Below are 11553 nucleotides of genomic sequence, written 5' to 3'. Positions count from 1 at the left end.
CACATTGATTTTTACACTTTATCTGCTGTTGGGCCATTCCACCGAATGGGTGACATTTGCTTGTTGTAACTTCAAAATTAAACTTTATTTGTTAATCTTTTTTCAACACTGAATCTAATACTATACATATTTAACTCAGGCAACTTTATTTTTCATAAATCTCAGGCAACTTTATTTTTTACAAGGTTTCTAAGCAGAAGATGGACGCATGTTTTCTCAGTCCTGTTGCTGAAACTCATGTGCCGTTTAAAAAGCATGTCAGTTTTCCTTTGTTTTCCCCACAGTTAAGTGTTTATTTTAAAGAAATTGTTTGTTATATGTTCAAATAATTGATATTTGTGACAACAACAAAAAAACCCCACTATATTAAGGCAAGGTGTATTTTAATACAAAACACAAAGCCATTTTTTCATTTTAAAGAAGACCGAATCCTCAAGTATCATTTTTTTTAAATAATTTAATTTATTAAACAATTGTATAAATGATGGACCAAACAAAACTGATAAAAAAACAGTGGTTTACCTTTATTTAAAAAATAAATAAAAATAAAATAGTAACAGGAATGAGTGTCCATATGTGTGTGCATGAGAGAGTGTACATGACTGTGTGTGTGTATGAGATTTCTGTGTTGAAGTGATGTACTATGTGCTAGTAGTACTTCACAGTGAAGGAGGTGGAAAGAGAAAGAAGATGAGAGAGGAGAAGAGAGAGAGAGAGGGAGAGAGAGAGAGAGAGAGAGAGAGAGAGAGAGAGAGAGAGAGGGAGAGAGAGAGAGAGAGAGAGAGAGAGAGAGAGAGAGAGAGAGAGAGAGAGAGAGAGAGAGAGAGAGAGAGAGAGGGAGGGAAGTTAAGACAGAAAGGAGGGAAAGAGGGTTGCGGTGTGTTTCGCTCTTTCCCTCGCAGGATGCCATGGGTGTGTGTTTCTGACACCTGAATAGTTTGGGTTCTCTCAATCTTCTACAAAATACAAGAAAGACAAAGACAAAATGTTTAAGTCACTTCATGGCGGACTGTCTCTCTGGAAGCATGATATTCACAATGTAAAACTAATACTAATGTCTACAATTTAAAAAAATTGCAACCTTAAAACTCATAATTCAGGTGAATAGTATTATATATCAACTAATATTTACAATATTAAACCAGAGGACTACTCACTCCTGTTACTTTAACTCACTCCTGTTATTTTTCACATGAGTAACAGGACTGAAAGTAAATCAAATACATGACATATGGCAACACATTCTAATAGCATGAGGACACTGAACAAATTCTAGTGACTTACCAAATTAAAATAAACAAATAACATCTAAGAAATAATTTAGGTAATAGAACAGTACGTTGAGATTGACCTTCTCAGTCATATTAACAATTTTATAAAATATACAGAAATTAAAATAAGAGGACTTAATTATGGTCTTCCCATTACCTTCAGAAGATCCAGATGATGCAACTTCCTGTTGAAAATGTGTTTTGTGGAATGTTACAAGTTTTTCAGAGGGGGGAATGTGTTTGGGGTAACAGGACTGAGTGAGAACCCGGGACACGACTAAAATGTGTATTTTATCTAAAATATTAGATAAAATATTATTTTCTCATAAAAAAACAAACATTTTAAAGCATATATTGGATATAAAGTCACACAAAAATGCAACAAAAAAAAGATTTCTGAAGGATTTTAATCATTATATTTCATGGTAAAGTTTAGAGTTAGAGAGTGGGGACATGCAACAAATGCTATTTTTTTTAGTGTTCTAGGTAGTTTTTATGAATGTTTTTAATTATACATTTTAAATTTGCAGTTAGCTTAATGTGCGGGACACTTTGCTTAATAATAAAATGTATTTTAGAGTTCATTTTCATGCATTTTTATACATAATGTCGTGGGGACAGAAATGTGTAAGTTATTATTCGGTGGAATGGCTCAATAGCCCATAGCCTAGACCCAGAGTGACAGAATGTAGGCCTATTCACTCTCTTTAGCGGGATTTTAATATAAGGTTTTTCACTGATAATCTTTTAAATTTGCCCTGTAATCTTGATCATTTGGCCTTTTCATATGAGTTTAGCATGTACATGATGATGGTTCATTCCAGAAGAAATGGAAATGGAAACATTTATCACTACATCCGCTCTCCACACTTCACTCATTTACTGGATTTAATTAAGTTAATACCAACTTTTCTTTTTTGTATAGACCTGGAAGAGTAACACTTGTAAGAGCTGTAAACACAGAGGAGGTAAATAATAGCAGGACGTGTCAACCTTTATCTGTCTGTCAATAGTGTAAAAGTTCATTTTAATTGGTTCTTGCTTAAATAAAAAATACTTGATACCCCCTCATTCAAACCTTAGTCAGTTCAACTTGAGTTGAGATCAAACAGGAAATTTCACCACTCTTCCTGTTCCCCTTGACATTGGTGGTGGGACATCAACGTAAAGTGACAGTTCTGCTCACCAATAACGTCAGCAGTGTCAGCGATGAGGACTAAGACTAATCTGCATTTCACTTCTCAAAGTCTTAACATTCCTAAAGACGAAAAGGATTGCTGATGTGTTGCACTCTCTCTGTTTCTTTCAGCTGGGACCCACAGCAGGCATTCAGTACAAGACAATAAATGATGTTTCCTGAATTTATCAGCACAATTTGCTGTACTGGATCTAGTTTTGGATTGTACATGATCCTGAGCTGTTGAAAGACGGTCAAGGTAAGCAGCGCTGGAATTATGTCAGAGATCGGACACGTTAGAGACACACGGGTCACCAGCAGTGGCTCAGACCAGGATGAGAAGCAGCCGAAACCGCAGCCAAGGAAAAGTGTAAAGAAGAACACAGAATGGGGACACATTGCTATGTTGGACAAAATAGAGGACTTCTTTCAGATCTGTGACAGCGAGGGAAAAGGCTTCATCACACGCACTGATATGAGGGTAAAGTAGGGGCCCTTAACTTTACAGGTCCTTCACCACTTGATATTTTCATTCTTTCATTGTTATTATTTAAAAAAATTTTTTTTTACATCTGCCATACAGCTCTGTATTATGTTTTTGTATTTTTTAGCTTTCTATGGCCACAATTTTTTTTAATTAAAATATTAAGGGTGCTTATGTTTCTGTTACAGTTCAGGCAAGGAAAGAGGAGCGGAGGACCTAAATTGTAGTAGTCTTTTATTTACAAAAATGAAAACAAAGATAATCCAAAACACTGGAATCATAGGAATAGATAAATGTAACAGTTTCTGCTCCTAAAGACAACACAGAATAATTGAACTGAAACAATCTGAGAGCTTAAATACACAGGCTAAATTAGGAACCAAACAAGACACAGGTGAACATAATCAATTAACCAATGAGTAACCATAGTAACAAAGGACAAGCAAACAGGAGCTAAACACAGGAAGGAAACACAACAGAAGAGTCCACAAACAGAACATAACCATAACAGTTGCATTATTTTCCCTCCTGTTTAAAAGGATTTGTTATTTACAATGTTCTATTAGTACAAAGGGTTTGGGTGTTAGACTGAATATCTAGATGGCTGAAAATAGTGTTTATGATGTCATTTTTCCATCTGTTTCTTGAGTATTTAATCATACTGTATACATCATTCTCTCTATCTTAGAGGCTATAAAGAATTGCCACTCACTGCTGAGGAACTCGAGAACGTTTTTGACTCACTAGACCTTGACAAAAATGGATACCTGACCATGGGAGAGTTTTCCTCCGGATTCAGTGAGTTTATGATCATCTCCTTCCAGTCAAGAGGATCTATTCAAAAATCATTTGTTATTTGGTACATATTTATAGCACAGCAAATTACACACTTTTACAAGGTGTATCTGTAACTGTTTCTCAGGTAACTTTCTTTATGGACGAAGAGTTTCCAAGACTGAGGAACTAATGAATACACCCTCTCAGAGCTCAGGGGATGAAGATGATGAAGAGAGACATTTTAGCGTGTTGATGGAGAGCTTGGGTGCTAGCAATGTGTTTGAGGAGTCAGTACTGATGTTTTGCCTCTGCATTGCAATAAAACATTAGCTTTATATTGCTACAAGCAGTAACAGTTCTCTCTTCAATTCAGCCCAAGTGAGGTTCACAGCCTGTGGACTCGGCTCAGGAAGGATGAGCCTCACCTCTTGTCCAACTTTGAAGAGTTCCTGGCCCGTGTCACATATCAAATCAAAGAGGCACAACAAGAGAGGAAGGAGATGGAGAGCACCCTCAGAAGGTGACATGATGATTCTTTATGCAACATGAAATGAGAATGAATTTAGAGCAGTGCCATCTAAAGTCGTCCATGTTAAAGAGCCAATAATCTGCTTTGTTTTCTTAATTTCCCCCCATGTTACTTGTGAATAATCCCCGTTTAGAAGCTTAATGTAATTCCCTATAGAATGCTGTTTTATCCCAGTCCAGTGACCACCAAGCTGAGGAGTTAACCAGGTTTTTACAGTACTTCTGGTGGGAATAAAATGTATTTTGATCAAATCTAGGTCAGAATGATGTGATTTGCAACATGCATTGTTTAACATTAAATCTCATGATCCTTTAATTATTACCTAACTGGATGTTCAGGTCTGAGCCAGTGTTTTATTGAATATAAATACTGTGAGAATTTGGAAAAAATTATATAATATGAAAGACTTGTTTGTGGTTTATCTTTTGATTGTATTAGGCAAAATGCATGTTTTAACATTGAACGCCATTGTCATTGCACAGGAAAGCAGCCACACATGACAACTAAATTCGCAGATTGTATGAGGAAATGTAGCAACAGATCATCAGATCAATAATGAAAAAGATCAAGCAATTCTGAAGGTAAAACATTCTTTTGAACGGTTGCATGTGCTTTTACACTATACAGTTGAGAGTATTTTTTTAAACAAGAAATGAATAATTTTATTCAGCAAGGATGCATTAAATTAATCAAACGTGTCAGTAAAGATATTTTAATTTTCTAGAATTATGATTTTTTTTACCAGTTTCCACAAAAATATTAAGTAACACAACTGTTTTCAACATTGATAATAATAAGAGATGTTTCTTGAGCAGCAAATCAGCATATTAGAATGATTTCTGAAGGATCACGTGACACTGAAGACAATTCAGCTTCATAAATTTCAGTTATTTCGAATTGTAATAATATTGAAATTGACTAGTATGTTATAGTTTTTCTGAATTGCTAAAACACATTTCTTGAAACCATCACTCACTTTCTCAAAACCTTAAACACAAAACCAAATTTTCAAACCATATTCACAGAACCTCTGACTCTTCTGGCAAAATCAAACAATTGCCTCAAAACCATTTTATCTGTTCTCAAACTCAAACAATGCTCTCAGATCACACACACAGCGAGTCAAAATTATAAACACTACAGATCATTCTTTAGACACTACATCAAAAAATGGAGAACACAGAATCCAAAGCATGCAGTTACAGAAAAAACAAAGTAAACAAATTTTGCAATTACGTAAAAAAGTATATAATGACAACTTATTGGAGTCTTTATGTAGGCCTATCGAATGTCTGTATATTCACCACTTGCATACTGTAAAAATACAGTGACCCAACTGCAAAAAAGGAAAAAGGTTACAGTAAAAAACTCTAAATGAAAAGCATGTTACAGTAAAGTACACTCAGAAGAGTCGTGCAACTGCAGAATCAAGGTCAGTGAGAGAGATTTTATTCTGCTTCAGCATCATGTCTTCATGTTGGTCCGGCTGGAGGAGTTTCTCCACATCTCAGACAATGTCATCTCTGCAGGAAAAGGGAAAAACCCTAAAGCAGATCCAGCCTTGACAACATTCTCCACACCTTGCTCTTCCTCGTCCTCATCCTCTTCCTGCTTGTTCACCTCCTCTTCCTCATCCTCATCCTTCTCTCCCTCTTATATTGTTTCCATCCATTGTTGGTATCAACATTCAGTGCAACATTTTGAGTAAATTTTGGGACTCTGAACTGACTTGTATTATGTACAGTTGGTTTGGTCACATCATTAGAAATAAGTGTGAACAATTTTGAGTCTTGTGTGTAAACGATGACAACTGTGTTGCAGTTGTTTAACTTTCGCCTACCTGTGTTTAGCATTTTGAAACGTAAGTGCATCACAGTGCAAAATGTGTTTTAGGGAGTGAGAATGTGTTTAGAGTTTTTGAAAAAAGAGTGCATGAGATTTGCAAACTGTGTTTTAACTGCCTGAACTTGTTTAATGTTTTACAGAAAGAGTGATTTATTCCACAAATTGGTTTAGACTATTGAGAATTTAGTTCAGAGAATGGGGTTTAGTGTTTTAGCAATTCAGAAAAACTGTAATACATATATTTATATATATTTGTTTTATTTTTATTGATATAAAACAATAGGCCACAATCCAATACTAAAATGTCATAAAAGCAGAAAGCAAAGTTTCATTACAGAACATTTTCAAATAACATCAAACCTGAGATTTCACACAGAAATATCACTCTTGACTCTTGAATGTTCAGATGTCTTGAACCGAGGCAGTGGGTGTGGCCATTCAGTCATACGGCCCCTCCCCCTTTGATTGACTCCTCCCCCACATCATCATCTGTTATTAAAAACAATATCTTAAATTATTTAACATTATTCTTAAATGAAAAAGTTAAATGTCAGTCTATAAACATGGAAAAATATAACAACAATAATATTAGAATATACTGAGAACAGAAATGTTACAATAACTACCTAACAGTTTCTCATATCTTCAGTGACACTCATCACATCATCATACTCCTCCTGAACTCCCTCTGATCAACATTAATAACATATAAATGTCACACTAGTTCATAAAACACTTTCTCATTTAATGGATAATTTTCCCTTAATTTGATTACACAGAAATCGTGTAATACTCATGCAAACTTACTATATGTAAAGGGTGATATGTAGTGCATACCTTGAGCGCTCTGTCTAATAATAATGACATCATCATAATCCTCTGGTGCATCCACTACACATGTAAATAGAAGCCAAAATATATAACTTTAAGACTTTCAGTAACAAGCTTGATTATATGAATATTGTGTAAAATATTGTTAAAATAGTAAAAACACCTTTTTTAATAGAGTTGATGACATCATCATAGCTCTCAGTTGTGTCTTCTACAAAGTAAACATTATTACATTTAAAACACACTTTTCTTCAAAATACTTTAATAATGTTATTTAAAACTATATAGAATAACAGAACGACACCTGACTCACGATCTGGTTTCAGTCCATCAGTGATGACATCATCATAGTATCCCGGTGTGATTTCCTTCATCATCTCTTCTGCATCAACACAGTTTGGATACAAAAGCCAAAATATGTCCTTTTTGCAGGTCATGAGACTATTAAGTTATTAATCATCTGGTAATAAATCATGTGATCAATTAAAAAGGTCACTGACCTTTCAGGCCACTGTTGTTGGTGACATCATCATAATATACAGTCTTGACATCTTTTGCTAAAAAGGAGAAAATAATGTTAATATATTAATAAACAGCAGAATTTAAATGGTATTTAAAGAGTTATTATTGGTCAAATATTTAATAGAATTTGTTAATTACGTTTAGTTATTTAGGTTGAATTCAATGAAAAATATTTTGAGAGGAATGAATATGCGCTTCTGCTGTCTAACCTGAGAGAAGCTCATCAGCATCTTCATACCCAGAATGCAGTTCTTCAGAGACGAGACTTCCTGTTAAAGAAGAGAAAAACAGTCAGGAACATGTTCATCATCACAAACAGACTGAATCCTCATTTCCATTGGATCAAAAAACATTAGAGGCAGAAATCCCATGTTTTTTTCTGTTTGTTTTCTGTTAGGCCTATTAGCAAACACACATGTATCCTCACATGAACCCATTCCTCACTGCCTTCCAGAAATACACACAGGAAGAGACAAAATACACACACACACACACACACACACACACACACACACACACACACACACACACACACACACACACACACACACACACATACAAACATATGAACCACTCCTTATTACCCTCTAAAAATACATACAGGAAGAAACACACACTCACTCACACACACACACACACACACACACACACACACACACACACACACACACACATAAACATGCACCTGCAGCTCTGTGGTTTTCTGTGAGGAATTCTCTGGTTTAAAGCCGGAGGTTTAACAGGACTAATAATAGATGAACATCAAGTGTCTGACAGACTCTCTTATTAATCATATTAAATAAGATTCACGGCTCATGTCTCACCTCTCTGAGTGAAGTGATTGTGTCTGTGATGAATCTCCTCATAAACGGCCTCAGTCGTCGTCCTGTGTCTCCTCTTAGAGAGAGCTGTGAGTGTAGACAGACAAACCTGCTGTCAGTTCACAACACATGACTGATCACACACTGAATAACACACAATATGACAGTCTCTGGATCTCTCCTACCTCTCCTCATCACTCTGTTCTGCTGAATCAGTATAAGCAGTGGCACTAAGAGCAGTAAGAGCAAAACTCCCAGTACAAGCACAAGCACAGAGAGAGACACTGGAGGAGTTTGTGGAGGAGTGACTGATGTTGAGCGCACTGTCTGAGAAACTGGAGGAGAAGCTGATGTTGTTGTGGCAGGAGTAGTGGACACTGACAAATCTGGCAAATCTGACACAAACATATTAAAAATCATGCAAATACACAGTTAGTAGCACTAAAATGATGTGAAAATGACTAATATTGGTCAGTGTTTTGCTCTGACTTGCACAGGTGAGTCCAGCGTGCTCTTTGTGGGAGCAGTCAGTGTGCTTCTTCAGGGAGAGAGGACAGTCCCACAGGTGAATCTCATTCCCTCTGCACTCGACTCTGTTCAGCCACACAACACCTTCACCAGCACCAAAGACTGAATTCCCATCAGCCCTCAGTGCTGCTCCACAACCCAGCTGCCTGCAGACCACCTGAGCATCGCTGATGTCCCACAGATCAGCACAGACTGAACCCCACACAGCGTTATGATACACCTCCAGCCTCCCAGAGCACCGGCCCAAACCTCCACTCAGTCTGAGAGGAACATGATCTAAATCACACACAGCAACATCACTGACCAGCAATACATTTACAATGCATTTTATGACTATTTAAAGTTGTGACAAATTATGAATGTGGAATGTGGATTCAGTGTACAAGTGCTCAGATATTAATAATTCAAGATACTGTGAATAAAGAAAATACATCCTTATAATTATCTTACTTGAACACTGTCTCTGGTGAGGAGATTCTGAGGTAGAACATGTCAGACGACTCCGAGGAGATTCACGAGTCTGCTCCTCTAAAATTAAAATGTTAAAATTTAATTAAATGCTGAATAGAAAAATTATTAATAAACATTATGAATTCATTATTTTACTTATTATTTTATTATTAACAAACATGATGTTTTCCAACTATCTTAAATCAGTTAAATAACTTCTTACCTGAGCAGGTGATCTTGGCCACTTCATTATCACAGTCATTCTGTCCCCAGGGTGAAGATGGACACTGCCATAGAGTGGAATCATGACGACGACATTTAAGTTTATCAAGCCAGTTATGAGACTTCAGTCCCTCTGAATAATCGGGTTCACTGCCAGATCTTCCACAGTTCAGCTCTTGACAGATCAGACTCGCCGTGTCTCTGTCCATCTTGTTGTAGCATATATTTCCCCAGGATCCATTGTAGAAAACCTCCACATTCCCTTCACAGCCCTCAGTTAACCTGATCTCTTTAAACTCTAGATGGAAAAGGATGTGCATTAAAAACATTGGAGTTTAAGTTGTGCTTAACCTAAAATATCACCAAAATATCTGGTTAAAACAAGGATAATGCATGCTTCTAGCACTGGTAGCATCTGAAAAAGATACTTAATTATATTTTTATAATATACTATGAAACTTATTTACTACTCGATTCTGTTTGGTCAATAAAAAATATTTAAAAAGTAGCAGCATCCATGGCAGCGCTGTCTATCAGACCATCATACAGTAAGATGGACTTTGTTGTTAAATATGATCCATCCGCTCCTGATTATCCTGGTGTTTATTTAGCAAAAATTACCAGCTTTACATTATTCCTTTAAATATTTTAAATGATATATTTAAAAATCAATCACATTACTTTACTGTTTACCTGAGCACACGACTCCTACATCCTCCTTGTGTTGACAGTCATGTTTCCCCCAGCCTGGAGAAGAGCAGTTCCACAGGGACGTCTCATTCCCCTCACACTCCACCTCATCCAGCCATATGGGTCCAGAACCAGGACCAAACCAGGCTGGTACCTGCTGGTTACTGAGGGCCACTCCACACTGCAGCTGTCTGCACACCACATGGGCATCTTTAATATCCCAGGAGTCATCACACACTGTCCCCCATGAGCCGCTGTGAAAAACCTCCAGCCTCCCTGCACAGTCTCCCCCAGAACCCACCAGCCTGATGGACCCGCGACCTGATATTCAGAGAGAGAAAAACACATTATTGATCACTAACAACTGAAGAATCTGCCCAGATGTTGTTGTTCTCACCAAGGCAGGTGATTGACAGCTGTTGTGTGGAGCTGCAGTTGAGAGTTTGTGGAGAGCTGCAGTTCCCCAGATGAGCTTCACTCCCAGAGCACTGGAAGCCCGTCACACACTCATGACTGTGTTCAGGACTGGATGAAGAGGAGCCGGAGAAGTTCAGCACAGAGCCACAGCCCAGCTGTCTGCAGACCACAGAGGATTCAGTGAGACTCCAGGAGTCCAGCAGAACTCTCCTCCAGACCTGATGGATGGAAACTTCCAGCTCCCCCTCACACTGTCTCTCTCCAGACAACCGCACCAGACCATCATGAACAGCCAGAGAGGAATCTGAGGAGAAAATCTGATGTTTAATTGAAATATTGCAAGTTTGAAAATATGGTTTACATTTATAATACATTATACATAATAAATTAATTCAGAAAAAAATTACAAGAACATTTTCTTTCAGTTTGAAATGACACTACACTACACATGTTGTGAAATTACACATGGTGAGATTAAATACTATTTTTATTATTTTTTTAATCTTTCAGCAGCACAATATCAGTGAATCTTCCGGTAATTTGGACTCACTAGAGCAGACGACTCCAACATCTCGTCCATGAGAACATTCAGCTCGACTCCATGAAGAGACGGAACATTCTGAGAGTTTTGTTTCATTCCCGTCACAATCAAACACATCAGCCCAGATTTCACCACTTCCCTCTCCAAACCAGTCTGATCCCACAACAGACACAGCAATCCCACAATTCAGCTGTCTACAGAGGACACTGGCAGCTCTCATATCCCAGCATGCATCACACACTGTGCCCCATTTACTGAAGTACTGACGCTCAACTCGACCAGAACAGACGTCAGGACCATTGACCAGTCTGAGGTCAGTGTAACCTGGACAAAGAACAGAGAGTTTAGTTAAACAGTACAAAACATGCAAAAGAAATGGTTTAAAAAAGTTTTTTTTGAAAAGCTCCATTACCAGAACACAACAGTCCAATGTCATTCTCATGGGTAC

General features: G+C 37.2%; 1 protein-coding gene across 1 annotated transcript; it reads left to right on the top strand.

The window, feature by feature from the left end:
• The first annotated feature begins 2493 nt into the window (after positions 1-2493).
• Positions 2494-4777, top strand: LOC311080738 (EF-hand calcium-binding domain-containing protein 4B-like). The gene is made up of 5 exons (XM_084110855.1): positions 2494-2929; positions 3621-3730; positions 3855-3996; positions 4083-4229; positions 4721-4777. Exons 2-5 carry the CDS (start codon positions 3706-3708, stop codon positions 4743-4745), a joined length of 339 nt encoding a protein of 112 aa, XP_083966981.1. The 5' UTR covers positions 2494-2929; positions 3621-3705; the 3' UTR covers positions 4746-4777.
• Positions 4778-11553: the final 6776 nt, after the last annotated feature.

Source organism: Abramis brama, assembly GCF_963993115.1.
Source record: "Abramis brama genome assembly, chromosome: 4".
NCBI classification, from domain to species: domain Eukaryota; kingdom Metazoa; phylum Chordata; class Actinopteri; order Cypriniformes; family Leuciscidae; genus Abramis; species Abramis brama.
This window is presented reverse-complemented; position numbering and strand designations above follow the sequence as displayed.

Coding starts and splice junctions, on each gene's coding strand:
- LOC311080738 (XM_084110855.1), top strand. CDS start 3,706: ATGGGAGAGTTTTCCTCCGGATTCA. Junction 3,731..3,854: donor AGAGTTTTCCTCCGGATTCA/GTGAGTTTATGA, acceptor ACTGTTTCTCAG/GTAACTTTCTTTATGGACGA. Junction 3,997..4,082: donor GCTAGCAATGTGTTTGAGGA/GTCAGTACTGAT, acceptor TCTTCAATTCAG/CCCAAGTGAGGTTCACAGCC.